This window comes from Heliangelus exortis, chromosome 23 (genome assembly GCF_036169615.1).
Source record: "Heliangelus exortis chromosome 23, bHelExo1.hap1, whole genome shotgun sequence".
In the NCBI taxonomy this organism is placed as follows: Eukaryota; Metazoa; Chordata; class Aves; order Apodiformes; family Trochilidae; genus Heliangelus; species Heliangelus exortis.
The window spans coordinates 3,608,660-3,635,275 of NC_092444.1; the positions used below are offsets into that span (position 1 = coordinate 3,608,660).

The 26,616-nt window shown below is 43.9% G+C and overlaps 1 protein-coding gene across 4 annotated transcripts; it reads right to left on the bottom strand.

Annotated features, from left to right (window-relative positions):
- Nucleotides 1-160: 160 nt before the first annotated feature.
- Nucleotides 161-24,654, bottom strand: TMEM201 (transmembrane protein 201). 4 transcript variants are annotated; one of them, XM_071767350.1, is made up of 11 exons: nucleotides 24,411-24,654; nucleotides 19,931-20,051; nucleotides 19,160-19,354; nucleotides 17,507-17,683; nucleotides 16,528-16,919; nucleotides 15,851-16,054; nucleotides 6,588-6,805; nucleotides 6,263-6,334; nucleotides 5,205-5,495; nucleotides 4,558-4,689; nucleotides 161-4,108 (listed from the first exon to the last, which is right to left on the bottom strand). In XM_071767350.1, the coding sequence occupies exons 1-11, from the start codon at nucleotides 24,527-24,529 to the stop codon at nucleotides 4,011-4,013; spliced, it is 2,019 nt and encodes a 672-aa protein (XP_071623451.1). In that variant the 5' UTR covers nucleotides 24,530-24,654; the 3' UTR covers nucleotides 161-4,010. The 4 variants fall into 4 exon arrangements, 2 of the variants coding, with proteins under 2 accessions (XP_071623451.1, XP_071623452.1); XM_071767351.1 differs by lacking the exon at nucleotides 24,411-24,654 and adding an exon at nucleotides 24,147-24,275; XR_011730428.1 differs by lacking the exons at nucleotides 161-4,108; nucleotides 4,558-4,689; nucleotides 5,205-5,495; nucleotides 6,263-6,334 and adding an exon at nucleotides 8,212-8,397 and having other exon boundaries at nucleotides 6,674-6,805; nucleotides 24,411-24,628.
- Between the last annotated feature and the right edge of the window lie 1,962 nt (nucleotides 24,655-26,616).

Sequence of the window (26,616 nt, forward strand, 5' to 3'; positions counted from 1 at the left end):
TTGTACTCAGAAAGTCTGTGTCTAAAAGCCCCACTTCTCTCTTAATTTACATTACAAAATAATACTGTAAAAATTTGACCACAGACACATAAGCAAAAATACAGTCTACCTTTCTTCCAAAATATTCCCAACCTTCCCAAGAAACAGAATCACACTAAGGTGAAAACTTATCCATTTTTATTTTTTAAAGAAAAATATTCCTCTTTAAACACAAAGCATGAACTAAAAACCTCTGAGGAACTGCTCCTCCTCCCTTGGAGCGCATTTAACTAAACTGTACAGTGTTAGAGCTCCCCAAACAGGTATACACATGACATACAAGTATTTTTTTCACAGGAAATAAGGTTTAGGACTCAAAATTGTCCTCCTTATCCTCTCTAGATACCCACTCCATCCAAAAGTACCCTGTCCCTTACTCCCACCACAGGACAGTGATGATAATTTCCGGATGCAATGTATCTTGAAATAAAAAAACAAGTAGTATTGGCCAAATAGGCCCTTTTTAGCCTTCTAATAAATGTTTGTGAGAGAGGTTAAGACCATAGTTATTTCCAGGAATGGTGACTGGAAGAAAAAATATAGCAGCATCCACAGGCAACACAAGCCCTTGATTCCAGCTGCCCTGTTTTAAAGTACCACACCAGTTCAGCAGTGTTTTACAGATGTTCCTATCACCCAAGAAGTGGCAGTAGGAATTAAACATTCACAGGCCAAACTGGTTGCTTGAGCAGACAGCCTAAAATTCAGTGAATCTGGCCTACATATGCCAGCAATAATTTTTTTTTCCCACAGTGCCATAGTGACCAATTTCATGCCTAAGATTTTGTGTAAAAAGATATGATGAACTTCAGAAATCAGCAACTCACTCTACCAGTTCTCTATTACATCAAATAGATACCTGCCAATAGTTGTATCTGCCAAAATACCCAGACTGCAGAACTGGAACCACATGCTAGAATCCAGCTTCATCCTAATTTGGATCAGCAAAATCATCAAAAGTCTCTGCAACGTCTCAGAACAAGTCCCTATCCAAAGAAAAAGTACCTGGACATTTTCAAATGAAGGTATGTAATGGAAAAAGTCTGGAAATGGAGCTCATTTATATCCCAGCTGATCATTAATTGTTGGTATTATTAAAGTAATGCTCAAACCTTTATCAGACCACTTTGTAAAGATCTTCTCCATTCCATACATTCCAACAGTTTTTACAGTAGGAAAAATATTAGAAAAATAAAATCTCACCCCTGAATATCATCAGTAACAAAGATTTCTACGGGGGGACCAGATAATCTTTCTTCCTCCTACCCAGCTTCATATAGAAAACAGCAGCAAGATAGACACAGTATCTAAGAGCTAGATTAAGGCCAACAATATAAAGACAAACATGGGGTCAGACTTTTTGAAATGAAGAAACACTCCAAATGTTTTTATACATAAGCTTGCACATTTGCACACACACACACACACACACACACACACACACACACACACTTATACTCGTGTGTACTTCTCAAGCAAAGGCTTTAAAACTGTGAAAGCACCACTGGAGAATGTTCTAGCACCAGAATGAAAAAGTTCATTGTCTTCCCTCTTCAGCAATAAAATCCAAAGTCTTATATTGTTTTGGACAAGGTCACCAAATACTCTTCAAAGAACAGTTGCAGTATGCAGATTTAGAATTGCAGGGACAGGCTGAACTCAGTATAAGCAAAAGAAGTGTGTTGAGGGGCTGCAGCTCCTTGGTTGCTGGAAAGGAGGTGAAACTTTGTAGTGCAGTCTGGTAGAGACAGAGACCAACTTGGACTTCAGATGAGGAAGAATGGTAAAACTCAGGGCAGACTGGGAGGTGAAAGTGGAAAGTTTGTATACATGAAGCCACAGTGCACATCTGTTGGCATAACAAAGACAAGGAAACTCACAATATTCTCTGGCAGTCTTGTCTCTGCATAGAAGGCCCCTGGGTATGCTGGAAGTCAGGACAAGGATCCATGAATGGGACATCACACTGCACCTGGAAACCATCAAACTCAAACAGCAAAGGTCTGGACAGAAGCTTGTAAGCTGGCCTAGTGTTGTGTCTATACATGCTCAAGCGAGCATGCAGAAGTTTATATAAAAGGGACAAAAATCTCTTAACACAAGGTTACAGATCAGGTTTGGCCACAAGGAGCAATTCATGCAAGTTACAAAAAGAATTAATCACCAAGCTGCAGCACATGTCTCTGCTGCAGGTCTCTCTCCTAGATTTAGGCTCTGTATCTTTACCAACACTCAAACTGCAGAGTCAGGGATGACTTCTCCACAGCCTCCCCAGTCATCAGGAGTGGGCAGAGTCTTTCTGAAAGGAAGGGTGATCATCACTCTGAGGTGTGATTTCAGGTTCAGGGCAGAGAGACACTTTGCTTCTGTGCACATGCAAGAGTACAACAGAGGGAGCAGCAGCAGAACTAAAAGGGGGGAAAGACACACTAAGCATAACACTGACAGTGGGGTGAGGGAGAGGAAAGAGAAAGGAAGTTTGGGGTAAAGAGCCCAAAGGAAGAGACAATAGGAAAACTCTTATTAGTCAGTCCTCTTACTAGTCAGGAAATACATAGCTAATGTCAGGTGGCTCTCATTTCACCAGGTAACCTCAACACAGGGGTAAATCTTCTCTCTGCACTTGGGATTTAAGAATCAAAACATAAAAATCAAGGGGTTTCTTTCCTACTAAATGAGTATTCAGCACATTACTCTTTAATGACCCCTGAACTCTAAGTGATGCTGACGACTCACTCAAAAGCAGAAGTGCCCAAATTATAAACTACTTTTGAAAATCTAGGGCTACTTCTCCATTGGACTAGAAAAGAAGAATCTATCCAGAAGGCTGAATTGTCCAGAAGCAATTTTAGCATTTCTCACTGAGACCACCTTGGCATTTAACTAAATAAGAAATACCTTAATTGGTTACTTAGCAAATCCCAGTACCAGACTGAGGCATCAGGTTTCTGGATAAATGTATACAATCAGACAGCTCCTTATATATCTTCTAACAGAATAGATTTGTGCAATTTTGAGCAAGAACAAGCTATGTCACTTGCTGCTTCAGTGAAAAAAAAACAGTGGTCAGAGTTGTGAGCTGAAGCCTTTTGACTATGGTGCAAATCATGCAGGGATCCTTTCTTATTACAGAATTAATTGTAAAGAATTAATGTATCTTGGGTAAAGCAAAGCACAGGCTTTCTCTTTCTAATCCAAACTACAAAAGGATGTCTATCTGGGGTGTGTGCATACCTACACCAACAGTGCTGCTGGGGTATGTATAAACAGCAGTTTCTGAGAACCAGCATGACCAGAATGCCAACTGGTGACAGCAGCCTCAGGGCACAGCCCAGGTAGAAGCACAGAGAGATACAAGATGCAAGAATATGACAAACCAGCCAAGGTCACCCATATGCTTAAGCAAGCTTAAGGCAACTTAAGAAAATGTACTGATAATTTAGAGGAGAGTGCCAAAGGGAAGGAAGAAGAGGAATCACTGGGCAAAGAGGCTGGGAATGTTGTTACAGTAGCCAAAGCCCAGCACCAGCTACTAAGCCACCTCTCTTCTCCAGCTCATTTGTTCTACTTCTCCTCATTTTACCAGCACCATCAGCACGAGGTTATTATGTCAGAAAGAAGATGTGGGGATAAGTCTTAAAAACGTAGCTTAAACATTTTCAGGCTTGTGTCTCAGGTCAGTTCCTTTGCAAAGAAGTGCATGGGCCATTTGACTGGCCTCTTGAATTGAAATGAAACTTTCTGGGAATTCTGCCTGCCACCTCCAAGGGGCAATCCTATAGTATGTTCTACCTGGGAGTTATGGCAGCAGCTACCTGGGTTCCTTGCCATGACAAGTTGAGCATACAGTAGTTCTTTAAAAAAACCAGCATGCACCAATGGCATGACCACTGGACATGGAGCTGTGGTTGAATTCTTTTTGTCTCCTCAGAAGCAGGTGGAACCAGAAAGAAAGGAAGTGTTCGCACAAATCAGCGCAGGCTCCGGTAGACGTAGGCTGATGTGAAGATGGCATTTAGAGTCAGGCTCACAGCCAGCAGACCTCGAAGAGCAGAATTACCAAAATGACCTTAATAGTTCAACACAAAGAAAAAAAGGAAGAGTAGAAAAAGATATTAAAGAACTGATGAGATAAGTAACAGTGAACACATGTTGTGGTCTTTCTCTCTCTTTGGCCTGTGTTTTCACCATGAGCAGAAATTGCTGAAGCTCTCTTTCCTGTCAGGAAAAATTCTACTGCTTTCTTTGGTCCTATTTTCATCTCATTGCTCTTCTGAACACCTGCACCTCCACCCCCTTCCTTCTGTCTCAGTTTAGCACTCTGTCACAGTGTTATTCAGACAGTCCAAAGAAAAGGAATAGCTTTATTAGGGTCATAGCTTAGCAGGCAGAAGCTCCAAATAAGCTACTGCTTATTTGATCTGAAGATCAGATCACTATCACAGGACAGGAGAGATCTCAGTTACTCTCACAGAAATGTTCACACATAACTGAAACACTTGCATGACTTGCACCTACCTCGCCAGCTTGCCAATTCTTCCCCTTTGGTAGTTGTGTCGACAACACAGGTAGATGAGTGTGATGAATGATTCTCCTTTTTGATGGAATTTTCACTGCAAATGCTCCCTCCTTCCACAGCAGATCTCATATCTGCAAGGAGAAAAAGATACGGAAATTCAGAAGGCACCAGTGGAAGCCAAAAGTAGCAGAAGTTACCAATTAAAGCTGGACATGAGTAATGCATGGTTGTCTGGTAAAATCATGAAAGGACTGAGGACAGGAACTGGAACCAAAAGGGAAATTTCACCGCTGTGCAGCAGAAGTTGCCTGCATGTTTGTCTCATGCACTGTCCATATCTGCATTACCACACAGAATCATAGAATTGTGGCTAACATCCAGGGTTAGAGGAGTTATCCAAACAAGGGTGAAGGCAGTGTCAGCCCTAGGACACCGCTAAGCAAGCAAAGGACATCTTTTTTCAAAGACAGACTCTCCGGGTCAGTAGATGCTTAAGGGAGCTTTGGTAGCCTAACAGGCAGCACCACCTGCGTTTTCCCTGTAGGCTTCCCACCTATTGATTGGCCTAGACGATGCATGACTTTGCTTTCAAGCCAATTCCTTCCTACAAATGTTTTTCCAGGTGTGCAGCAGGCTGCCAGCGTACCGTGCATTTCCCGCTCACTGAGGTTCTTCTTTGGAAAGGAGGACAACTCAGTGGCAAAGATGTTGCTGTCTGAGTGGGTGTGCTCCTCTGAACTAGTTGGGGTGAGCAGAGCTTCATTCTGAGATGGAAAAAGCAGCAGTTTCTGTCCTTTCAGGTTCAGGCGGGCAGGGCTGATGAGTGGCCGGCGGTACCGCAAGGAACCTGAGCTGGAAGTCACAGAGCCGGCTACGGATGGTGCTGGAGAGGGGATGCGGGAGGGAGCACAGCTGCTGGACAGCAGGGAGAAGTGTTCTGCAATGGAAACATCCCCAAAGAGGACATACTGAGATTCTAAACCCAATAAAATAGGCACAGTTTTCTTTAACAATTCTAGAAGAAAAGGGAGTTGCAAATGTTCATCGGATCTTGTACTAAAACCATTTCCACATGGACTTTGGTACACTCAGGAATGACTTAGACTGGAGATGGGTTTATCAGGAGCTGGGTGAGCTTTCTCTCTGCTCAGTTGTGTCCATTCAGCAGATACTGCATTACACATGCTCTTCTGCAGCTAAATTAACCCTTCCGGCATGTCCTTTAAAGGCTGTTGGGATATCAGTATGAAGGGAGGTTTGCACAGTGGCATAATCCCAGACTGGAACTGCATTTCCAGCAGCAAACACTTCAGCAGCGCAAACAGGCAAACAATCCGTTTGGGGTCAGGAGGGCAACAAACAGGTCACTGAGGAAGCAATAGGGCAGAGCAGCCAGGGTATTCAAATTAGTAATTCCTTGGGCTGGGAAACTGAAACAAAAGATCTGCCCTAGGAACTACCTGAAGTCCCTGTGAAAACTTCAGAGCAGAGAAGGAAATTTTGCTTTGTCTCACTGATTTCATGGAGAAGGGCATCCAACACATCCAGCACTTTTATCCAATGAACCTTCTGCAGCATTTCTAACAATAAAATTTTTCACTGGGATGTGAGCAGGGAGGAAAGACTTAAACTTGGATCACGCATATCAACCCACACACTGCAAATCCTGCAAAGACTGCTGCTGTGGAAGGCACAGAGTTATACCTGATGCTGGAGATTCCTTGGGCTGAGATGACTGTGAGGCTGGTCGACTTCCACTGAACAAGTAGCCAGAATCTAGAAAACCAAGAATGAAACAGTTTGGCAAACCCACAGCAGCCAAGCACTCACTAAGACTACTTGTTTGTCCCAGATGGCAGTGGTTCACTGAGAAGCTTCTTAGTGCCATAAATTAAATCACCAGTGCTGGATACTCCTCTGTGCCACAGAGGCAGCAATCATTACACAGGATAACCAAATGTGGGTATGTCCCAGCCCATTCCCTTCTGAAGCATTGTACCACTCGACTGAAAGTTTCACAGACACTTACCTGCTCTGGCCAAGGAGGGGATAGTGCCCAGGGAGAGTGCCCTGTTGAGACGACCAGGAAGGGAGGAAGAAGAAGTTCTGCGTGGGGATCTGAGAAGCTGTTGGTTTGTTAGGTGGACAATACTGGGTGGTGTTGGGACAAAGAGAGATGTAGCAGAGGAAGGGAAGGAAGTCCCAGTGCCATTGGGAAAGAGACTGATCGAATCCCCAGAGAGGTACCTGCAAATGACATGCATGACAGACATTTAGCATATTGTACCTTCCAGTAACTCCCTCCCTCAGCTGCACTTCTGGTATTAACACTGGGTTTGTGCTTTGTGCTAATTTTTCATTGCAGGAGTGTAAGATGCAGAATGCTTAGGAGTTTACAGGAGTTAAGTGACCTGTTGAGGGTCACAAAAATCCTGTGACAGAACAGAGGCACAACCCTCAGTTTTCAAATCCTACACTGATCCCTAAACCCATTAATTTTTCCTTTCTTTGCATATGGTAATAAGCCACAGAAGTGTACCAGCATAGCTCTTCAGAGGTAACTGTGGTCCTGAAGCACGCACTCCAAGAAGTGTATTGCTTTTAGTGCATAAAAACCCAATCTGTATTACAATGCCTGGGAAATAATCTAAATTGGCAACAATAATAGCAATAGTATTTCTGGGTTCTTTCCAAGACAAGAGCTGCAGAAGAGGGTGTCCAACTTGAGAACACAAGATTAGAGAACAGACAAAACATACTAAGGGCATCTGTGCCAGTTAGCTTGCTTTTTAAGTACCGCAGACTTAAAAATAAATAACAGACAGATAAAATCACCCCTATTCCACTGGAAAAATAACTGCATGAGAGGAATTTCTCTCTTAACCAGTTTTTGCAGCTAGCAGTGCCACAGAATTTCACACCCAACTACCACAGGCAAATAAACTATGCAATTAATTGTTGATATCCTACCTTTGCAGCACTTAAAAAATTGAAATATCAACCTAAGCTGAATAATCTGTCAAAAATTTACTCCTATTTTTACCTTTTCTCTATTCGTCCTTGCAATCATATACTGATCTTAGTCTATGTGTACACTTTAGTTGACTACATTGCATGAAAAATGAGGAGTCAGCTTTGGAGTCTCACTGTGTCCTCATACTATCAAAATGAACAGTTCAATAATTTCTCAATAGAGAGTAAGCCCAGTACTATTTTAAACAATCAAATAAAATACACAATATAAAGTCTAGAATAAGAACAAGATCTCTCAAGAATCTCCTGAAAGATTTTTGCAATACACTTGTCAAATAAGTCATGATGAAGTACTAACAATGTAGAAATTATATATATATATTTTAAAATTGAGATATCAGGCTTTGCAGTAGAATTAAGCTGCAACATTTGGAGGTTTAATCTCAATTCTGATGAGAACACTGAGATAGATGAGAGCAGCAACTTGGCTTTTCTTCAGCCAAAAGAAAGCCAGTAGTAAATTAGTGTGAAGGAATATAGGTATCTCAGTCTTGTGCTGCAAGGTGATTAATGCACATGCCATTTTCTCTTGGAGATTAAAGAGGTGGTGCAGCAACATTACGCAGTGCTAGCATGTCCAGAAGAAGCAGTCTAGAGTTAAGATTACAAATTTAAAATACCTTTCAAAACTACTTATCTGCTAGTACGAGGCAGCCATCAGCACTCCCGACCAGCTCAATCAGGCTGCACAACCTCTGAGCCAGCCAGCTTCCTGGTGCTTGCAAGCAGGACATGCCTTTAACAGCAGCAAGGAACTCATCAGTCTTGCAGCAGAAACTGCCCAACCTCTTCAGGTTCCAGAGGACCTGGGAAGGGTGTCATGCTTCACAAACGTGCAGAGTCCTTTAGTGCACAAACACTTGGCCCACCACACATACAGAGGTAAAGAGCAGGTGTAGGTGTCCATCTCAGCTTTGTAAGAGAAAAGGAATGGGAAAGGAAATTAAAAGTGCAGCTCAGGACTATGGTATGAATCACATCTGAAAGAGTGATGCCTCCCACTCACTGTGCCATGTCTGTGAAGGGCCAAATAAGAGCACTGGCTGGGAGTGACAGAGCTCTTTCTCCTGTGCACGTTTTGGGTCTTCAGGCTAAAGGAGCCAACATCAGCCAACTGCAAAACAGCTTATCTGGTTTATTGGGTTTTGGCAGTTTTTCACTTACTGGGCTGGAAAACGCCACCATCATTTGTCACTGATAACCTCAGCCTCTCTCCTGGGCTTGTCCTTTTTTCAATGGAGTTTCCATGAGCTCTGCTGCTCAACATCTCCACTTCTCAACCTCACCAAGTTAGAGCAGTCAGATCCTTTGGGCAACTGATGAATCATTTCTCTTGCACCATCCAGAAAAGGAATTTTTCTGCTAAGCAAAGAAGAGCTGAAGAATTTTAAGCATAGCATATTAATGCCTTAGGCTTGGATGCTGACCAAAGAATGGCTCAGATATTGATCTGCTCTGAACAAAGTAAATTCCTGCAACATGTGCAAAACTCTCTCTTTTTCTATGTGCTCTTCACTGTAGTGTTTGCCACTGTCAAGAGGACTAGATGGTGCTAAAAAGCAAGGCTATTGCCATGGGAATGCACTTCAGGGCTGAGAATAGCCAGCTAAACTAAAACTTCTTTCAGAAGCAGATGAAAAAAGCTGAGGAGATCAAGAGGATCGTAAGGCGGGGAGCTAAGAAGCAGCCACATCACTGGAATAGAGCAGTGCAGCTGTGTCTCTGCTCTCACACTACTAAATTGCTTGAAGTTTTTTGTGATAATATTCGGTCAGGTAACAGTGAAAAAGTAACCAAAAAAAGGAAAAAAACCAAAAAAGGCTCTGGAGTCAGTTAGTTTGTGGAAAAAGTCAGGGCCCGGAAGCCGTTTATTTCAGAACTTCATATTGTGAACATCAAAAATTAGTGTATCTTAATTAGTGTCTACAATGATCACAGTGTTACTAGACAGTTGGGCACAACTCTGCTACAAAGATACTTTAAAAATAAATAAATAGAAGGTTAATGAAGAATATTACATGGTATGGGACTGTACACTGTCCTGAAGAAACACCTCCTGCCAGCAGAGCCTCCCCTCCTCTGTCTCAATACCTTGCTCTTATCCAAAGACACCACCACATGGGTGTGCCTTTTTAATTCACATTTTACCCAGAGATGCTGCATCACCCCTGGGACAGAGAGAACCATGGGGGAGCATGGGTCAGGTCAGACTACAGGGCTGTAAGGTGGACCCTCTCTTACCATCAGGTAATTGTCAGTTGTGAGTTTCCTCCGGACTTTGGGTCCCATCATAATTTACTTAGGATTTACCCAGGTATAGAACACCATTTTCTTCTGCAGTGTGGGTGCTGCTTTTGCTTCACTGCTGGCTGGGAGATGAGCAGGTTTCTGTGAGCTGACCTGCAGTCACTTGTCTGGTCTGCTGCACTGCATCAGCCACTGCCACAACCTGTGCCTTGGGTCAAGCTGACAGCATCAGGAGTAAAGAGCAATACAATAACTAAAAAACAGGCACAGGGAGAGGGGAGAACAATGCTTTAAAAAGTCTCAGACACAAAGATTTTGATAGGTGACTTTGAGAGCTAGAAACTTTAGCTGCCAAGACTAAGAATTCTCCTATATGTTGCCCTACTTTGGATGAAAAAGGAGGGCTGAATTAGAGCTGAAAATGCTCCAGCTGCCAGGCCCTGTACTAATACCTTCTAGAATACAGACAGATGTTTGGCATCAACTCTGCCTTTCCTCCTATCTGGTGGCACAAAGAGAGACGGATGTGTGTACATGCACATCCCACATCTACCTAAATCCAGGCTTGTTGGCCATGACAGAGAACCTCTTGACCTTTCCTGCCTGGGTACTTGATAGCTTTGGTCCCAAATGAGGCTTTACAGGGGATGACTCGAGGAACACTTCAGGACTGAGTACTGCCCCTTTCACAAGAGAGCATCTGCTCTGGGTCAGAGAGGCCCCAAGTAGACCTGCAGGTGACAGCACACCTAGCACAGACAGGCAGGTTATATGTGACAACACACAATGTCAACAGCACCTCTAAAAACTGAAGCAAAGCCATACACCACAGCTCCCTGTTTTCATGAGTGGAGTCACTCAGGAGCAACTGTCTGGTTATTATTGATACTATTTTTAAGAGTATAAATAACTTGTCCACAATACACCAAGACGTACTTTCTATAGTACCTAAACATGATTATGAGTGTCACATCATTTCAGAGTACTTGAAAAAAAAAGCCAAAATAAAACACCACTACTTGATTGTTATATTGCCCTCTTGTCCTCACTCTTTGAAACACCTAAGCTTAGTTCACTAGGTCATGCAAAGCATGGATGTAGGAAAGGATGAGTTAATAGAAAGAATGGGACATAAATATAGTGTATTTAGAATTATAAAGAATCACAAAGGGGTCAGATTGCATGCACTGCTGTCAGCAAGGTTTTCAGGAAGACCAGAAGTAGCAGCAGCAGAATTGCTTATGTGGTTGCTAACTCTGGGTTCTCCTTCAACTCCCCCATAGTCTGCAGAGCTGCTCAGAAATTTTAGAGTGCAGCCCAAGTAGCCAAGTATGCTCAGCCAACACTTACTGGTGGCAGGTAAAGGACAGAAGCACTGGCAGATGTACAGGCACTGCTGTCCCTCTTGAAGCTGTGTCAGTTCCACTGAAGCAGAGCAACAGTGTTGTAAAAAATCTCATCCAGGGAAAGGCACTTAATGAACCCACACTGGCCCCATTGTACACCCAACTCTGCTGAGCAGGGCACAAGGTGCTTTTGAGTTGGCAGATGCCATGGCCTCTGTGAGAGGAAAGATCAGAGTCATCATCCACTTTGGGCTGGAGCAGGTTTGATTTCAAGAGACATACAAACCCACTAACAATCCCTCACCACCTCACTCCATTCTCTAGTACCATCCTCTGGTCCAGACATCAGCACATGGCCAGTGGAAAAAAACCCAGCACCTGAAATTAGAGCCTTTTGGCTAAAATCCTTCAAAACTGTTGAGTTGTTTGCATGCTCTGGCCTGCATGGCTGAGAGAATCTTCAGGCAACAAAGCTGCATCTGGTGAGCACAAGTTACCTACCATAAGTTCCCCTGTGGCCAGAAATAAGAGTCCAACTAAGTGAAAACAAGAAGCACAAAGCACTGATCAAGTGGTTCTGGATTATTTTTGTGTCAGAGGTGTTAGTAAATTACTAGACCTTTGTTAGCCATTACTCCCCTCAGCAGAAGGAAATGATTCACACAAAATAGCACCTCATCTCCACAAGGATGGTGTGTGGTACTGTGCTCGGATGTTGGACTTGCACCAAAATACCTGAGCTGGAAGCACACGTTTCCTTCTGCTGGGCCCACTGGGGAGGAAGCAAGCAGGCAGAGTGAGATGGCACAGCTAACAGCTATTTCCTAACTGAACCTAAAGTGAAAAATGCAAAGTTGGTAAAGCACCTTCTGTACAGAATCTACAGAATGACAGTGTTTAAAACAGTTTGGTTGGCACTGAAATCAGGGAATACACAAACAGTCTTAGTGAAGGCAGTGGTGCTTCAGCTATTTTTTCTTTTTCCTTCAGAAACAGTCAACAGTAAAATACTGGTAATTTATGACCGATCTTTTTCAGACCTAATTGTCAAAGGAGAAACAATTTGGACAGATTGAATGCTAGCAGTTTATAAATTAGAACACCTCTGGAAAAAACACCTTCTCTGTCCTCCAAAAGATCAGTCATCCTCTACCATCAGCAAAAGAATATGTGAGACAAAGCAGGTGAGAAAAGCAGAAAAAGAGGAGACTGTCTGCATCAAAGTCCCAGAAGACCAAAAATACAGTTGCTACAAATTTGGTGTTGAGGCTTTCACATTTTTTGGTCTTTTTTAGCAGCACAGACATGCTGATGCATCAAGAAGTGGGAACATAAGCTGACACCTGAGCAAAGACAAAAGCTTCTTTGGCATTAAAACTGAAACACACTTCTGTTTGTGTTTTGATATTTTGTTTTGCCTCTGAAATGTTTTCAATTATGAGTACAAAAGTTCTTCAATTACAGCCCATGGACAAAGCACCACAGGGACCAGGGCTTCAGCTGTACAGCTTGCCCATAAAACAAAACAGATTTCTGGTCTTCTGGCATATAAAATCAGTGCAACTTTTAAATTATTTCATTTGGATTAATCTGCATAAAGTGAAGACAAATGGATTCTTGCTTGCACATCAACTGCAGTTAACATACCTCCCAGATGAAAAGATTTTAAACCCATTTGGTATAGATTTGCAGTTGCTGTGCAAACAGAGCTAAAATATTTCTTCACAGTATTATTCAGGCTTCACAGTATAAACCCCTCTCCTTCCCACAGTTCTACCAACTGCTCATTCCTGATACCTAGCATGTACCCTCCCCATCCCACAACAGTACTGCACAAGAAAAAAAAAAGAGAATAGAAGATCAGATACAGGAAAGCAACATAACACTGAATGGCCAAACATCACAAAAGGCACCAGACCTCAGGGGGGTCAAAGATGGGGCATGTTAAAATTGAAAGAATTTTACAAATGCTGTTAGAAAGAAGGGAGGAAAACAGCAGCTCAGAAGAGAAAGAAGGCCACATAGAACAGGGCAAAGTGAAACTTAATATAGCTTAAAACTTTCAGCTCCTGAAAGCAAAGGATCTCAAAAGGCTGACAAGCACCTTTAGAGGCTGCCAGTTAAAGTTTCCTTGCTATGGGGCAAGGAACTTCGGACAGATTATTTTTTTCTTACTTAAAAAAAAAAAAAAAAAAAAAAAAAGGTATTGACAGCATTATCATTTCTAAAATCATGCATGACATAAAGCATGACCATCCCCACATATTTTAAATGTTTGTCAGCTGCTCCCACTCCTCCTCCTCAAGGTCTCTACATATCCCTACATATCCTTCTAAACATGAGACTCCTCCCATCACTTGGATGTACTTGAGAGCAGAGCTGTGACTGTCAAAGTCTAACCCAGCACTGAGGACCCTGCATACTTCTGATGGCTTTTTTTCCTGTTTTGATGAAGTCATGTGGCTTCTTGAAACAATTGCCTAAATTATAAAAACCTGTCCTAGTGGAAAATGGGACATAATGGGTCTTATTTAGCATCTTAGAAGTCTGAGGATGGAACAAGAAATAATCTGTGACTGTGAGCTGGAAGACAGATCTTTAGGGTGAGAATTGATGAATGATGGGAACATGGAAGAGTGGAACCAGACTTTGCAGATGCTGGATTCCTTTTGTGGACAAACATCAGAGAATCATCATCCCCAGCACCAGAACGGAGAAAGGTGTTCCATTTGCTTGGAGGTGGATATTGCAGTTCTCTGAAGGCACCAAAGTTCCAATGGAGAGCAGATGTAGGGGGCAGGTTTGTGTGTCCCCTGCCCACACCAGTCATTAAGTTACAGGCCCATGGGCCTTCAAACAGGAGCTGTTCCTTCCCATGACACAATCAATTTGGTTTATAATTAACAAATCTCTACCAAGCCTTTGTTACTGCAATCTGTTTTTGCAATGAATGCCAATTCGAAGAACAGGATGTATGAAAAGCTATGAAATATCTTTTCCTCCTTTAAATAAGCTTCTATAATATTCCCAGCATCCCCAGCATCCAGTAGTACCTGGACCTTTCAGCAGGAGATGCAGTGAGATCTCTATTCTGATTATTTTAGAGTTTATACTTAGGCAGATCAAGGCAGCCAATTAATTTACATCAGCCTATTAGTGTGGCAAGATTCACTGTGCTATTCTGACCAGAAGAAAATAGTGCATCTCCTGTAGCAATGTTACTTCCTCTTGAAAAAGCCAAATCCAGATGAGAAACTCAGTGGAGAGCCTTCAAAAAAACAGTGCAGCGTAATCAGATTACTTATCCTAAGAGGGCCCAAAAAGTTAATCCTATAAAAACTCCAAGCAGCTGAAAGCTCCTTCCTGCCTACAGTTAAGATCCAGTCAGCCCAGCTTGCAGTGGAGACATGCAACTCAAAGTCCCAAGTTCCAGACCACTTTCTGGCACCAGTGCCAGACTTGGAAAAGGAATCCCTCCAAGTAACAAGAAAAATTCATCCTATTGCCATGCAGTCCCACAGCATAGACTCCCACCCCTTCCTAGAGCACCTCCTCCTACACTGTGTACTCAATGACACAGAAAACATGGACTGAGTAAGGAGTGATGTATCATGAAAGCTGATCATGTACCATAGTAGTATCTGGTTGCTAGTCCCACATTTAAGGCCACAGGAGTGGAAGCACATACATATTTTTATCCAGTTGTGTTTTCACGCAGATGTTCCTTGGGGAATGAAGGGGATGGGTGGATAAAAACTCCAAGAAAACCAGCACAGAAAGCAACAGCCACTGCTAGATTTGAAAATTGAGCCTAAAACAGTTGCATACTTTCAGATATTCAACCAAGACACCCTGAGCTACATAACCTTTTAGAGCACCCTTTTAAATATATTACTGAAGTTGTATTCAAAAGCACTTAAGGATGACTCGCCATTTAAAATGAGAGTCATAGGAAAAGGGCAGGGTGAGAGAGCATGCAGGTAAGTGATGCTACACAGTGGAAAGCAAGAAGAACCAGGTTATGGATTATTTGTGTCCCCTCTTTGCATGCCTGTACACCACGCAGTGTTACTACAGCACACGTTATAAGGACTCAGAATCCAGAGGCAAGTTCCCATCAGTTCAAAATTAAAATGACCAGCACCATTAGAAAACTGAAGGTGGCCTGGGCCCCATGAAGCATCAAGGCAGAGGATTCCTCTGTGACAGGCTAAGGATGGACAGGCAGTTAGAAGAACCAGAAGGACAGAAGCCAGAATCTCTTTGGCTGGAGGAGCAGAATGGGGAGAAGGTGGCTGCATTCATGGAGCAGTTTGTGAAGCAGCTGCTGGAAGAACTGGCTTTGGGGAAGTTGGATATTTGCACTGCTGAAGTATGATTCAGGAGGAAGGGAAAATGGAGGCAGAGGAGTAACCTCCTTGGCTAGCACCAGCAGTGGAGATGCTCCAAACAGCTAGCACAGTGGGAAGCAATGATGGGGGAAAAAAAAATTAAAAAAAAGTATATATATGGAAGATCTTCACTGCTTATCTAATAAAAAAAAGAAAAAAGGAAAAAAGAAAAATAAACAGAGGAAGGAAAAATAAAGAGGAGACAGAAGCACCAGTCACAAAGAGTTCACAAGGCTTTTTCCTCCTTCCCCCAGGGTCACTGCTCTGGCTCTGACCTTCGGGGCCGGTATCTCCGGTGGCCCGTTGACTTCCGCGTTGCCACTGCTGCAGTGAAGCCCACCAAGCAGCACAAGGAGGTGGTGCCAAATTTGGCTGTATCAAGCCAGCTGGGTGTTTCTGTCTTCAGGTACCTCTCAGTTATGTGCAGACTCATCACTATGAACCACAGGACTGAAGCAAATGCATCGATCCGCCGGAGCCTGCAACACCAAAAAAGAAAGCAAAGACACAAGGTAAGGATTTAAATACCAATGAACCGCCTGGTTCCTGAGTAAGGAGAGGGAAAGTGGGGAAAAGGTGGGGAGGGTACACAAACTAAGCAGGTTATGTTCTCTTTTACTACAGTTACACCATCTGCACACCTTCCCGCTGCTGTGGGGACCTGAAGAGATCAGTTCCATTTTCTATGGGATTATGGAGCTGCCCAGGGAGCTTTTTATTCAGTGTAATTCAAGGTTAAATTGAATGAATCAAGGCAGAGATCCAAAGCAAGCTCTGCTGTCTCCATCATGCTGGCTGGCAACCCCCAAAAAATAAACAAGAACTGTGCCACCCATTACCACGTGTGCCCTTCTGGCAAATGTTGATTCAGTGAGGTAGGGAGTCAGGACAGAGCAAAAAAACTCCAAGCAAATGCAGTTTTCCTTAAGGTGAAACAAAAGAGTACACCCACCTGATCCGTCCAGCTAAGAACATGGCCAACAGGCAGGTGAACAGCCCAACGACAGCCACTGCTATCTGGTGATTCTTCCCATAAGCCCATGCAGCACTCAGGTTCTCCAACATCTTCTCTGGGAGCAGGCGGAGCAGCTCCTGCCAGCCTGCCACTGGCACAGAAGTGTCATTTTCCAAGTCTGCATGTGAGCTGGTGACAGTCCTGTTCTGAAGGGATGCTGGACCAGAGGAGACAGGAGCAGAGACTGATGCACTGAGTAAGAAGGGGTTGCCTGACCCATACAAGGCCATCAGAACCAGAAATGCACAGCTGAGAAAGGCCAAAAACCGCAGAAATATGACCTGAGCTGGTGTGGTTACGGAAGCAGAAGAGGAGGATGAAGGCAAATTCTGCAAAAGAAGGGAGAAACACCTTGTCAGAAGCTGAATGAGCTCTAGTAAGGTTTTGAAATGGTGCTTTATGAAACACTTAAAGGCCGCATGGTTTACTTGGACAGTTTGCTCAAGTCTTTGTAAATCTGCACTAGGCTGACACCACATGGGATGCTTAAGACTATCAAAGAACAACAGCAGAGCAAAAGCCAAGACCAGGTTGGACAATGAGGCAAGGAGAAGGTTGTAATTCACTTCCCATCATTCTTAATTCTTCCCCCTCCTTGTATTCTGTAGTTTCCTGCATTGTACTCATAAATTGGCTTCCCCTACCTCTCATTTTCTGCCTGTACACTATTTTCCTTTCACTCTGTTCTTACATTAGGCTTACCTTCTGGCAGTTGCACGGAATGACACCAGCAAGAAGAAAGCCTCCAACTAACATCATGTGGCAACCATCATGTGCTCTTCTAAACTTTTGCCACGCTCCTCAAGTCCCAGAGTCAGAGGCTGCTGCCTTCCTTTCCTAGCAGGAAATCCAGGTGCAGAAGCACCTGGTTGTCCACACTTCCCCCTGAATTCCCTCGCCTCTCCCCCCCCCATACCTGAGTATAGGTCTTGTCTGTCTCACGGCGTTTGAAATGGTGGCTGAGCAGCAGCGCCCGGAGCTGCCGATTCTGATGTTTGATGTAATACTCCACAGCAGCCTGGCACGGACGGCACAGCTTGTAGGTCTGCTCCAGGTGGTGCTTATACACCTCAATCTCCTCATCATATTTGCCCTGGTGAGAGAAGAAGAGAGGAAAAAGTAGGTGAGAACTGCAGGTCCTTCACCAGTTGTATTTTCTACTGACACATGCATCCAGACTCCAGAGAAACTGCTGCCTGAAACCAGGCCAGAAGAGTGAGCAAGCTAGAGCCCGGCCGTACAACCAGTGTGGCATACAGCTAACTCAGCCTTCATGTCCCAAAAAGACAAAACAGCCTTTGAAGAGAAGGCTGCTGTGGCCCAGTTCTGCCATCTTTATCAAGACCTTATGAACTCAACACAGAAGAGAGAGAAAAAACTACACTTCACTGCCTCAAATGTTGTACCTTCACACCATGGTAGAGAAGGGAGAAACAAGTTCCTTCCAAAATTCAGCCCTAGGCTTGAAGGCTGTCAATGGAAGCTCCATAAATCATTAACAGCACTTATCAAAGAAAGACAGTGAGTAGGACCAAAGGTGCCTTTTTGAGCATCAGTACAGTGGACACATCATTGCTGTCAATGACACACACAGTAACCATGATGAATAACATGGTGTCGTGTTTCTTAACTAGCACAGACACTGCAGATCACTAAATGCCTAAAAACGGGACAAAGGCTGCCATTACTTGAGCAAGTGGATAGTCTGGTAAGAGGCAAGGACTAGAAATAAAGCTGAGAAAAAGGAACCAGCCAAAGATGCTCTCATTAAGTATGCTCAAATCTAAATCTACTCCCTGGGAGTCATCCTGATTAAACTCATTACAATTACACAAAGCAGACTGGATTAGGCAACCCAGAGGATGAACACATTTCTCTGCAGATCAGTCTTATAACCCCAAGGCTGAAAGCTAAAAAATGCCGCACTAAATTCTCTGCACAAAGCTTTGAGGAGCCACAAGAGAGTGAAGGAGAAACCCCACTATCCTATCCTCCATGCATATTAACTGATGGAAAGACAAAGAAGTTGCATAGCAGGAAATCCCACTGCTGCAAATATAAAATCCCTTCTTCCTCCTAGGCATAAATGCCTAACCAGAGAGATGATGAGGCTGCACAGAATTTCTCTCTCTCTCCACTACCAAAAGCAGAGCACCATAAGCAAGGCCTCAGGAAAAACAGAATCTATTAAGGCTTCAAGGTGACTAGTGGGCTGCTGTGCTTACTGGATCCTAGAAGTTCAGCTGGGTCAAGGGTAAGTACTGGAGTTGTAAACTGATCTCAGCAACATGCCAGCTTGGTTTTGGGTTAAAGCTTCAATTTCCAGTGTCCACCTGAAACAAGTCATTCATTCTGGCTTTGGACTATGGTTAGGTAGGTTTGCAACACTAACCAGCAACTTTTTCTGCACTGAAGTGACATGCAGTGCTACTGGATACATCATTCAATAGCACCCTGAAACACTCCTGTCTTTCCTGGTTGCAGCATGGTATTAAACACAGAAAATACATGCATGGGACTGCTGTTGACAAACATCTTCCTGTGGTGCCAGTCCCTAAGGAACACTTACCTCCTCCCTTGGTGAAAATGAAGCCAACTGTTTGATCTTTGTGGTTTGATGGTTGTTGCATTTCTTGCAAAGCAGAATTTGGCTGCTCACCCACTGTTGTGGTTTGGTAGGATCACAGAAAGTTGTAGCACCTGACACAACATGGTTAAGGTGTTCCATGTACTGAGCAGGGATGGGCTTGTTGTAGTCTCCATTCTGTCAAGAAGCAAAAAGGAAGGCAGGAAGAAAAGCTAACATGAGATCATAAAATCAAAGTTAAGTATCCTCGGGTTGATAATAACATTCCCTAAGCTTCATCAGAAGCCCCGTGCTCCATGGATTCACATGTAATAAAATACAAAATGTTTCAAATCTTCTCCCTCATCCACTGCTCTGTACACCTACTGCAAGCAGTTGGTTGTAGATTTTTGGCTTAAGACAAGCTTCATTGGTGAATACCCTGAAATAAAGCAATTCATCCAAAATACAAACCCAAAGAATTGTTCCATATATAATAAAGAGATTCTTAACAGATATTGGTGAAAACATTAAAACCCTTTTTGCCATTTGAAGCAAGAGAGGAAGAACTGTCTTTATTCTTCTGTGTCAGCACACCCCAGTACAGTGAATTCTCTCCTACTTCATCAAGTGCTCAGCACAGAGCTGCCAGCTGTCAGACTGCTGGATATTCATCTGCCCTGGGCCTGTATCACCTTAAATGAGGAACAGGGTTTTCCTGTTCTTCAGGTCATGCACTTCCCCAGGCAACATTCAAGCAATTTGTCACTGTACCTCTTGGAACCCATTGTATTGCTCACAGTTGGGGCAGTCCCAGCAGTTGCGATTCCCGTATGGCACCACCGTGTCCTGATTGCAGAACCAGCAGTTCACTGTCACGTGGCTGGGTTTCTTCCTGTCAGGAGAGGAAATGTCAGGCATGAACACTAAGTTCAGCTGATGCAGAGGAAAGCAATGGCTTTCAAATAGGGAAATGCAAGAGAGGCTGGAATAACAATCAGTCTTCCTGTTCAGCATGTTTAGAGGTATGACTCAGAGCTGTCATTTTAGCAATGAAAAGACCTCTACTTCCAAAGTAGAAATACATTTCTGCCTGGTGCTTGTACCTCCCTGTCCCAGTACCACAGACATGCCAGAACTTTAACAACCTTGTCATTTACCCACTTGACTGTTCTTCAGAGGCATTTTTGGGGATGCAAGACCTCTCCATAATCAGCAGTGTGAATATATACAAAGGGTCCAGCAAAGCTGCTGCCTAAAACACAAGATTCTTGGAAATGGAATTTATGCTCTGCAAGAACTGCATCTGATGGAACTCAGAAACCTAGGAAATGGGCTTGTGGTTACAGATGTGTCTGCTCAGCTTGTTACATTTTTCAAAGACAAGGGCATATCAAACGGCTGTGATGACCGAGCAAAGAACTTCAATCTCCTGGCCCTTGAGCCTGCCTGCTGAAGGTCTGCATTTGTCTTGAAACTTTGTGCACAACCCAGGAGGAAGCTTCCTAGCGGGTCAAGGCAACACAGCCCATCTGTTTGGGTTTATCCAAACCCGTCCTGGTCGCACCTCCAAAGGGAGGGCAGCTGTTGAGGCAAAGTGCAGGCAGGGGCCCATGATGCTATGCAGACAGATGGACCCAGCTGCCACCAGCCCTGTTTGCTGCTCGACTTCACCAGCATGCCTGGTGAAGCTTCTCAAGCAGCAGCCAAGGCAACTCAGCAGGGATGCTCACTGGGGGCCTGGAAAGCAAGTAACGGCATCTTAAGTGCTTCCCCCTGCTCTAGGAAATGCTCTCTGCTGCCGCAATATTTTGTTGCAAAACATCTTCAGAGTGCTGCAGAAAAGCTGCCTGGCATCCTGCAACCAAACAGGCAGGAGTTTCTCCCATAGTTAAGCTGGCCTCCCTCCGCTGTCATCTTTGTAGCTGGGTGCCTATAATGAAGATTCTTCCCCACTCCAATTTTCACAGATCATGTCCTGAAACTTGGCTCATATCATATCAACCCCTCAAATGATACTTAAGCTGCCTGCTCAAGTACTAATGAGGAGGATAACCTTAAAATGAAGCACCAGAATGAAGCTTAAAAAGCCTGAGTGCACAGAGGTTTCCCTGCCAGATGCTAAAAGAAAATGGCTGGAGCTACTAGGGTGACAAATTCTCATCTCAAAATAGATGCACAAACTCACACCCTCTTGAAATGAATATTCACTGCTCGACTTCTTTCATTGGCAAGGAGGCTCAAAACAGTAAGTGATCCAAGTTAAAAATACCACCACTGAAACTGACAGGCAAAAAAATAAACAAAAAGTTTAAACCAGTCAGAAATCTAAGTTGCTAGTCCAAGTTATCCAGAAGCTACCACTGTCCAAAAGCCAAGCAAAGCTCACATCAAAACAACCATGTGAGGGATGGACAGCAACACCTGTTTCACCAATAGTTTCATCTTGGTGTCATTGGTGTAGAAGCTATGGAAATATAATGTGTAGGCTTCAGCATGTTAACCACCAAGATCCAAATCCCACTCCACCTTGAGCATAGATTTTGCTAAAAAAAAAAATGGAAGAGCCAATGCTGAATCCTATCTGAGAACTTGCTAGTATCAGAGACCAAATTCTTCATATACTCAGGACCTTTCCATCTTTTCCAAATAGGGTTCTCACTCTTCAGGCTGAAGAAGTGCTACCAAATAGCAGCCCTTAATTCCCACAATGTATGCAAATGAAGTTGCTATATCTTGGATTATTTAGGATAAAAAGCAATAAACCTTTTTTGAACCTAAAATCTGTTGCCATAGAAATAGGTGCAAAAAAATCCTAAGTTCCCAACCCCCTGGATGCAAAAAAGAAAAAAAAAAAAAAAAAAAAGGTAATTTCAGGAAAGAACATGTAGCTAGGGTGCTAATTTTATAGTAACTGGACAAAAAAAAAAAAAACAAAAACAAATACTGCATTTGGAAAGACTCTCAAATAGAGATTTAGTGACTTTGGAACTATATATACCTTCACTGGCTTCAGGCAGCAGCTGAATGATAAACTAGAGAACACATTGCTTCTGAAGTCAGACATTCTGCAACAAGAAGAGAAACAATGCAAAACCCATACTCTCAATCCCTTGCAAAACACTAGGCAAATCACCTTTAAGGAGTTTATAATCCATCACTGTATAAACCTGAACTAGCTTCACTGGACAAAGAACCACTCTTTAAAATAAAACCTGAGCAGCAAGAAGTGATTGAATTACTGCATAGAGAGATTCCATTGACAGCTGAGTTTGAACAAATTGTTTTGCTGGTATAGAGATGACCTTTGCTTACGACAACACTGGGGGGACATACATGGATTAAATTTAGTTATGAGATCAAAACCTAAATGTCTGATACTGCTCAGACAACATGACACGTTCTTTTGTAAGAGGCTATCAGGCTCTCCTTTTCTATCAAGCTTTCTGCTCTGTACATGATGCTTTCAACTATCAAATGGTGACAAACACCATTTAGCAACCAGTTCGTGTCTCTCAAATAGCATAAGAAGGAATTCATGTTCCTTCTAACTCCCAATACTCTCCACTATTCCCCATTTATACATAAATACGGTCACGCTTAAGTCCACACATTTTATGGATTCCCAGACCCAGACAGGGACACAGACCCACAGTCACAACGACCTCCAGTGCTGGCCCATTCAAAAGCTGCCTTCTATGAAATGGCACCTTGAGGGAGGTAGCAACTGTTAATAATCTGGAGAACACCAGCCACTAGGCTGGAAAAGGTACCTCTTTATGTCATCTCAGCATCTCTGACAACCTTTCAACTAAATGAAAAAAATGCTCACTTTTTTTTCCATGCTGAAAATGGAGCCAACATTAACAGCAAAGGCAGTACCACGTCTGTGTTTGGATCAGATGCCCTCCTTGATGACTTTGAAAGATTCATTTAACTAAGGTAATACAGAAGCAGTATTGAGAAACACAAATATATATAGCTGCAGAGAATTATCAAGGTCATGTCCTGAAAATATCTATAGCTCACTAACAATTTTGAAGGACTTGGGGGAAAAATGCCTTCCATTCCAGAGACCTTTGAATGAACTTGGGTAAAAGAAATCCAATCTCTTCCCTCTAAAGACATGTCAGTCCCACCTGGGTCAAAGAAATGCTGCCTGCTTCACTGGGGTTTGCTTTAGGCTACCACTACTTCTTAGCTGCCCTAAACATGCCATAGAAATGCCAAGTCTTGTGTACAGGCTAATATACCACAGACGAGTTATATGGTTACATAAATAGAAAATGCTTTAAAGCAAACAAGTATTTGATTATGGAGGCAGAAATATGCCTCTAGTTCAAAGCATAAACTTGAAGTGAACCTTAACAGAAGGAGCCCTTGGGAGTGCCTTTTACTCCAGAAGCAGTGGGCAGATGAGCAGACTGCTCACTGTTCTGTTGCACTGTCTCAAGTCCCTCCTATTCCACACATTCCTACATCCATTTCAAACTCTGCTAGATTAAAATCTGTCAAATTGTTTAATTTACTCCTTTTACGACATCCGTATCCTGACTTCTTTCCAGGTGCTCTTCAAACCTTTTCAACTGATCTCATTTTTTAAAATATGTTCTGAGGTCAGAAACATTCAGTGCAATTAAGAACCCAAAGATTTTCCGGTCGCCAAGAGCTTTGACTTCTCTGTCATCTCCCCAGGTTGCAGCCCTGCATCAGCCTGGATGCTATTCCATCAGCTCTCTCCCACTGTAACCCTGCAATTACTCTTTCACCTCCACACCGACCAACAAAATAAGCGAAAGACTCTTTTCCTGAGGAAAACCCCGAGCCTTCAGCTCTTTTTGTAACCCCCCCAGCCTCCAGACCACGCATGGAGGAAGGGGAACGCTGTGTTCCCCAGCACAGCTCCCACAGCATGCAAGTCCTTCACGTTCGGTGCAGGCACACAAAGGGACGAAGCAGTTCCAGGGGACAGCGTAACACAACCACTTACCTACGAGTTTCCCTCGCCGCCGACAATTCGCAGGGACCTTCTCCTCACCACACGCTTCCTCATTGCCACCACGGGGACAAAACCCACCCGAGCCCCCAGCCGGGAGCCCCGACCTCCCTCCTCAGCCCTGCCCGGCTTTCCCTCCGCCGCTCATGCCCTTCCCTCCGCGGCCGCTCCCGGCGGGGCCGGGCAGGCCGAGAAGCCCTGCGCGGATCCCTCCCGCCGCCTCGGCCCCGCCATCGCCCGCCCCGCCCCGGCCCTTACCTCCGCGCCATGCGGTAGAGCAGCAGCCCAGCGGCGGCCGCGCAGACGGTGACGCCCAACCCGCCGGCGGGGCAGCGGGCCAGCAGCACCCCAGCTCCTTCCATACCGTTCCCCCACATCAGGGCCGCCGCCGTTGCGGTGACCTCGGCGCCGGAGCTTTGTAAGGCGGCGCGGCCTCCCCCCTATCGCCCCCCTCGCCCCCGCCTTTCTCCGCTCCGCTCCTCTCCTCTCCCCTCCTCGCTGCCGCTCCGCCCCTCGGCGGGGGCTGGGGCCGTGACTCACGGCGCGGGAGAGCGGCGTGAAAGGCCGGAGTCGTGCGGCGGTCGGGCCGTGAGTCAGCGCCGTAAAGGCCGAGATCGTGGCGGCGGGGGCGGCCCGGCGGGGTCCAGGCCCTTCCGGGGAGCCAGGCCCGTCGTGCCTGGCCTAGCGCCGAGTTCAACACGATTTATTTAATGTTGGGTTTTTTTTGTTTGGTTTGGGGTTATTTATTTATTTATTTAAGTAAATGTGACTTTCGGTGTTACACAAGCACCTCCAGCCCTTGTAAGTGCCAGTCCCACCGGGCAAGGCTGACGGCACTGACACGGCTGTTCCACAGGCCTGTGGAACAGCTCTGGAAGAAACACCTCTCCTCGAGGGGATTTCCCTTTTTCCCAAGAGCAATCTGCACAAATGAAACTGGAAACAATGGGGCCTGCAAGATGGCAATTGAATTCAATGTAGATTTTTCAGGACAAGGGATGGCTGTTTAGAGAATTATAAAAACAAAGTGGGCAAAAGAACTGGTTCCCAGAGAATCGGCTTTCTGTCAGGATGCACTTCCCAACCAAAGCACCTCGCTGCCTGGGTGAAATGGAAGATCCTTCCATCACACTGCTATACCCTCCTCAGCCACTTTAGAGCACAGGTTATGGTCATTCTGTAGTCTCTGACCACCTTTACCCAGTAAGCCATTAATAACATCTCACTTCAACCAATGCACAGCATGGCAAGTGGATCAGGAATTATGTTCTGTGGGCAGTTTGTTACCTGTAAGCCAGAAGCTTGAAGTTGCTGTTCCAGACTTTCCCTCTCTCTGGATAGAAGGATACAACACAATTCTGCAGAAAGCCCTCTGGTCTGATGGGAGCAGTTCCCAGGTCAGACTCAATCCACAGCTCACTCCTAGAAGGCAAAGTAACACCCTTTTATGCTCTTCCACTCTCAGCACACATGGGTGGGATTCACTGTTCCACAGAATGGGAAGCAGCCATGCCCTTGCTTCTGTATCTGACAGGTAAGACCTTGAACCACTCTAAAACAGAAGACTGGCCCTGCCTCAAATTGCATAGCTGTTTTCCTGACTAAAACAAATTCTCAGCACAAGATACAAAACTGCTTCAAAGTCAGGAGAATGAAGTTGTGTCAACATGTTTTCTAAAAAGCCACAAACAGGAAAGTTCTTCATAGACAAATATTTGTACTGGAAGTGAACTAAACTTTAAAGCTTAACTGGAGTTGGGGTCTGAACTGTTCCGTTGATACGGAATCAGAGAAAGGTGGGTTACTTTTAAATTCAGATATCCCTTTGGAAAAAACCTACTTCAAATTCTTCCCTCTCTTAACAAGCTTATTCCACACTCAGTGACATCAATGGGATTGCTCATAGAGCATGACCTAAAAATGTTAACTCTGTACAGAATTAAGGAATCATGGGTCAGCAAAATTTTAAAAATCTAGTAGAGAAAGGAAGAAGTAAATTCTACTAATTCAGAAATTCTATTAGCTCTATTAGCTCCCAATATAACTTATTGACCCCCTATCAAATTAGGACTAATTTTGTCAGGGTTGGTAGCAAAACTTAACAAAACTAAAAAATCCACCAGAATTCCTGATTTTCCATCAGATTTAGGTGGAACAAAAATTTCTTCACTTTCTCTTACCGGATCCCAAACTCCTCAACAGGGTTTGAGTTCCCTCCGCTCATTCTCAAAAGACAGCAGTAGTCTACACATTTGACTAACATTTTAAATGTGAGCTAGTGTACTCTAAGTACAGAGGAATACTAATTTAAGAAAGCAAATCTCAGAAAAGTGTCCTAGATCTCAAAAATAGAAACAGCACTGCATGACAGTTTTGACTCTGATAAAGAGACTAAAGATTTTGCTGCTCATCATCTGAATTAAAAAAAAAAAAAAAAAAAAAAAAAAAAGCCATGCCAGTTTTT

What these genes read in the sequence shown, in the direction of transcription:
- TMEM201 (XM_071767350.1), bottom strand. Translation starts at nt 24,529, where the DNA reads ATGTGGGGGAACGGTATGGAAGGAGCTGGGGTGCTGCTGGCCCGCTGC. An exon ending in CATTTTCACCAAGGGAGGAG is followed by an intron (nt 17,684 to 19,159) that starts GTAAGTGTTCCT and finishes TTCTCTCACCAG; the next exon opens with GGCAAATATGATGAGGAGAT. An exon ending in AGAATTGGCAAGCTGGCGAG is followed by an intron (nt 4,109 to 4,557) that starts GTAGGTGCAAGT and finishes TGAACTATTAAG; the next exon opens with GTCATTTTGGTAATTCTGCT.